The sequence below is a fragment of the Gavialis gangeticus genome, unplaced genomic scaffold (assembly GCF_001723915.1).
Source record: "Gavialis gangeticus isolate Ggan-Ray unplaced genomic scaffold, GavGan_comp1, whole genome shotgun sequence".
Lineage (NCBI taxonomy): Eukaryota > Metazoa > Chordata > Crocodylia > Gavialidae > Gavialis > Gavialis gangeticus.
Genome location: NW_017728993.1, coordinates 26,774,846 through 26,776,961, shown reverse-complemented (window position 1 = coordinate 26,776,961; position 2,116 = coordinate 26,774,846). Strand labels below are relative to the sequence as shown.

At 65.0% G+C, this 2,116-nt stretch overlaps 1 protein-coding gene across 2 annotated transcripts in view; it reads right to left on the bottom strand.

Moving 5' to 3' along the window:
* Window positions 1–20: 20 nt before the first annotated feature.
* Window positions 21–2,116, bottom strand: part of ERI3 (ERI1 exoribonuclease family member 3) — a 172,207-nt gene continuing 170,111 nt past the window's right edge. The window contains exon 7 of one of the 2 annotated variants that reach the window (XM_019501431.1): window positions 21–233. In XM_019501431.1, coding sequence (XP_019356976.1) covers window positions 151–233 — 83 coding nt within the window. In that variant the 3' untranslated portion in view covers window positions 21–150. Of the gene's footprint in view, window positions 234–711; window positions 780–2,116 lie in introns of those variants that run through there. The other variant, XM_019501433.1, reaches the window with a different exon arrangement.

Here is a 2,116-nt window from a genome sequence, read left to right as displayed (position 1 = left end):
GCCCCGCGCATGCGGCTGGGGGGGCCGGTGCCGCCGTCGTTGCCACGCGAAGGGGGTCGTTGCCACCGCCGCGTCCTCAGTGGCCGTGTGGCCGCTCAGGCCCGTCCTGCTGGGGCGGCCGCGTGCAGCCCTGTCCGGCCGGCCCGGGGATCAAAAGGGCTTGGACGTCTGCTTGAAGATGAAGCCTCTGTGGGCCAGCGTCTTCATGATGTTGGCAATGTTCTTGCAGTCATCTAGGGGCAGAGAGAGAGAGAGAGGCAGGTTAGCACAGCCCAGGCTGTGCGGAAGGATGCGGTGCTGGGGAAGAGGGGCGTCTCCAGCACTGCAAGGGTTCGAGGCTGGACAGGCACTAGTGGGGATGAGCTGGGCGCAACAATGGCTGTGCGCGTCTGGGGGTTTCCCAGGCTTCTGGGTCCTGGCTGGGGGGTCTTGCAGGGGCCAAGGCAGCCAGGGCGTGGGTCGAGGTGCTCTGCAAGCACACAGGCCCATGGCTGGTACCAGGAGCCGCTCCTGCACCCCCAGCCTGGCACTCAGCCCGGGACCAGGTCATGGCCTGAAGCCCCAGGGCCCACACAGGCCCCTGGCCCTGGCGCACGGCTCTTGCTCTCGGTGCTGGAGCCGAGGGCAGGGGGACAGGCCTCAAACTCAAGGCAGGCGGCTCGGGGGGCCGTGTCATTCACCCGGGGCTTGCGGCGGGGCTTTAAATTGATTCCCGGTGTCTATATTTCATGCTGGAAATTGGCTTGTACATCCCCGCGGTGATCTATGGGGGCCGTCTCCTTAAGAAAAAGCAAGAGTAAATGTGTAATTTCTCCCTTGACAGCCCACGGCGCGGCGGCGATCCTTCTTCCCGCTCCCGCGTTCCGGGACAGCGCCGCCCCCTCCCCAGCGCCGCACCGGCCCCCGCGCCCCACGCCTTGATGTCTCCATTTCATTACCGCCCGCCCATTCATCACGCTGTTCCCGTAAGGGTGACTTTGCCCACTTGCGTGTGGCCAGCCAGGCCGGCGGGTGCAGGGAGGGGTGCCCCGGCAGCGGGGGGCTGGGGGGCATGGTGCTGCCCCCCAGGCGTTGGAGGTGGCAGCTGGGGGGTTGGAGGGGGTGGGGGAGCATCCTTACTGATGTGTAAATGATAAAGAAGCCTCCACATCCATCTCGGGACTGTAAATCCAGGCGGCGCGGTACCATCAAGCCGCAGCGATAATAATGTGAAATTAGGTCTCTCGATCAGCGGGAGGAGGCCTTTTAATCACGGCTTAAAGGGTGCAAACGCTGTTTATCATAATTGAACTGTATCCGGGCTAATTGTGCCCATATTTCACTGTCTCGGAGGCAGCCGCCGCCTGGTGACGGAGGCCGCGTCGGCCGCTGGGAGACGCGCCGGGCGGCTCCCAGGTGTGCCGGCAGGTGCTGGCCATGGGTGCATCCTTACCTTTCTCTCCTGGCCCCCCCTGCCCCAAGACCTCCCCCACGGCTCCAGGGAGGGGAGGGGAGGGGAGGGGATGCTCTGGGTCACACCCAAACACAGCCAGCTTCCCCTGGGCAGTAGCGGGCAGCCTGGATGCCACGGGGACAGGTACGGCAGGCCTGCTCCCACTGGCTGCCAGGTGGACAGGCCTTGCTGTCCCTCCATGCCAGGACCCAGAATGGGGCCTGTGCTGGCAACCCTCTGCAAGGAGCCCCAGGGATGGGAATGCAGGTGTCCTTGCCCCCACCCGTGCCTGCCCTCCAGTGCCGGCGTGGCACCAGTGCCTAGCTGGCTCCCTCGGGCACGCGGCATGGCTGGGAAGCCAATGGAGGGGAAGCAACCATGCTCCTGAGTCCTGGGGTTGGGGGACAGCAGGCCAGGGCAGCTCTGCCACTGCCACCCCTGATGTCCCTGGGCACCTCACTGGCTTTTTGGCTCCGTGGCACAGGTGCCACGCCATGCCACAGGCACTCAGAGGACCCCAGGGGAAGACACCCAGCCCCATGAGCACCCGGGCCTCACAACCAGCACCCAGGTCAGGACACGGGCAAGTGTCCAGCCAGCCACGTCAGAGAGGAGAATTCATGATGTCGGAGGCAGCTCAGCCAATTGTAAAGACCTTGGTGAGGCTTCACCTGCATGCTGCCT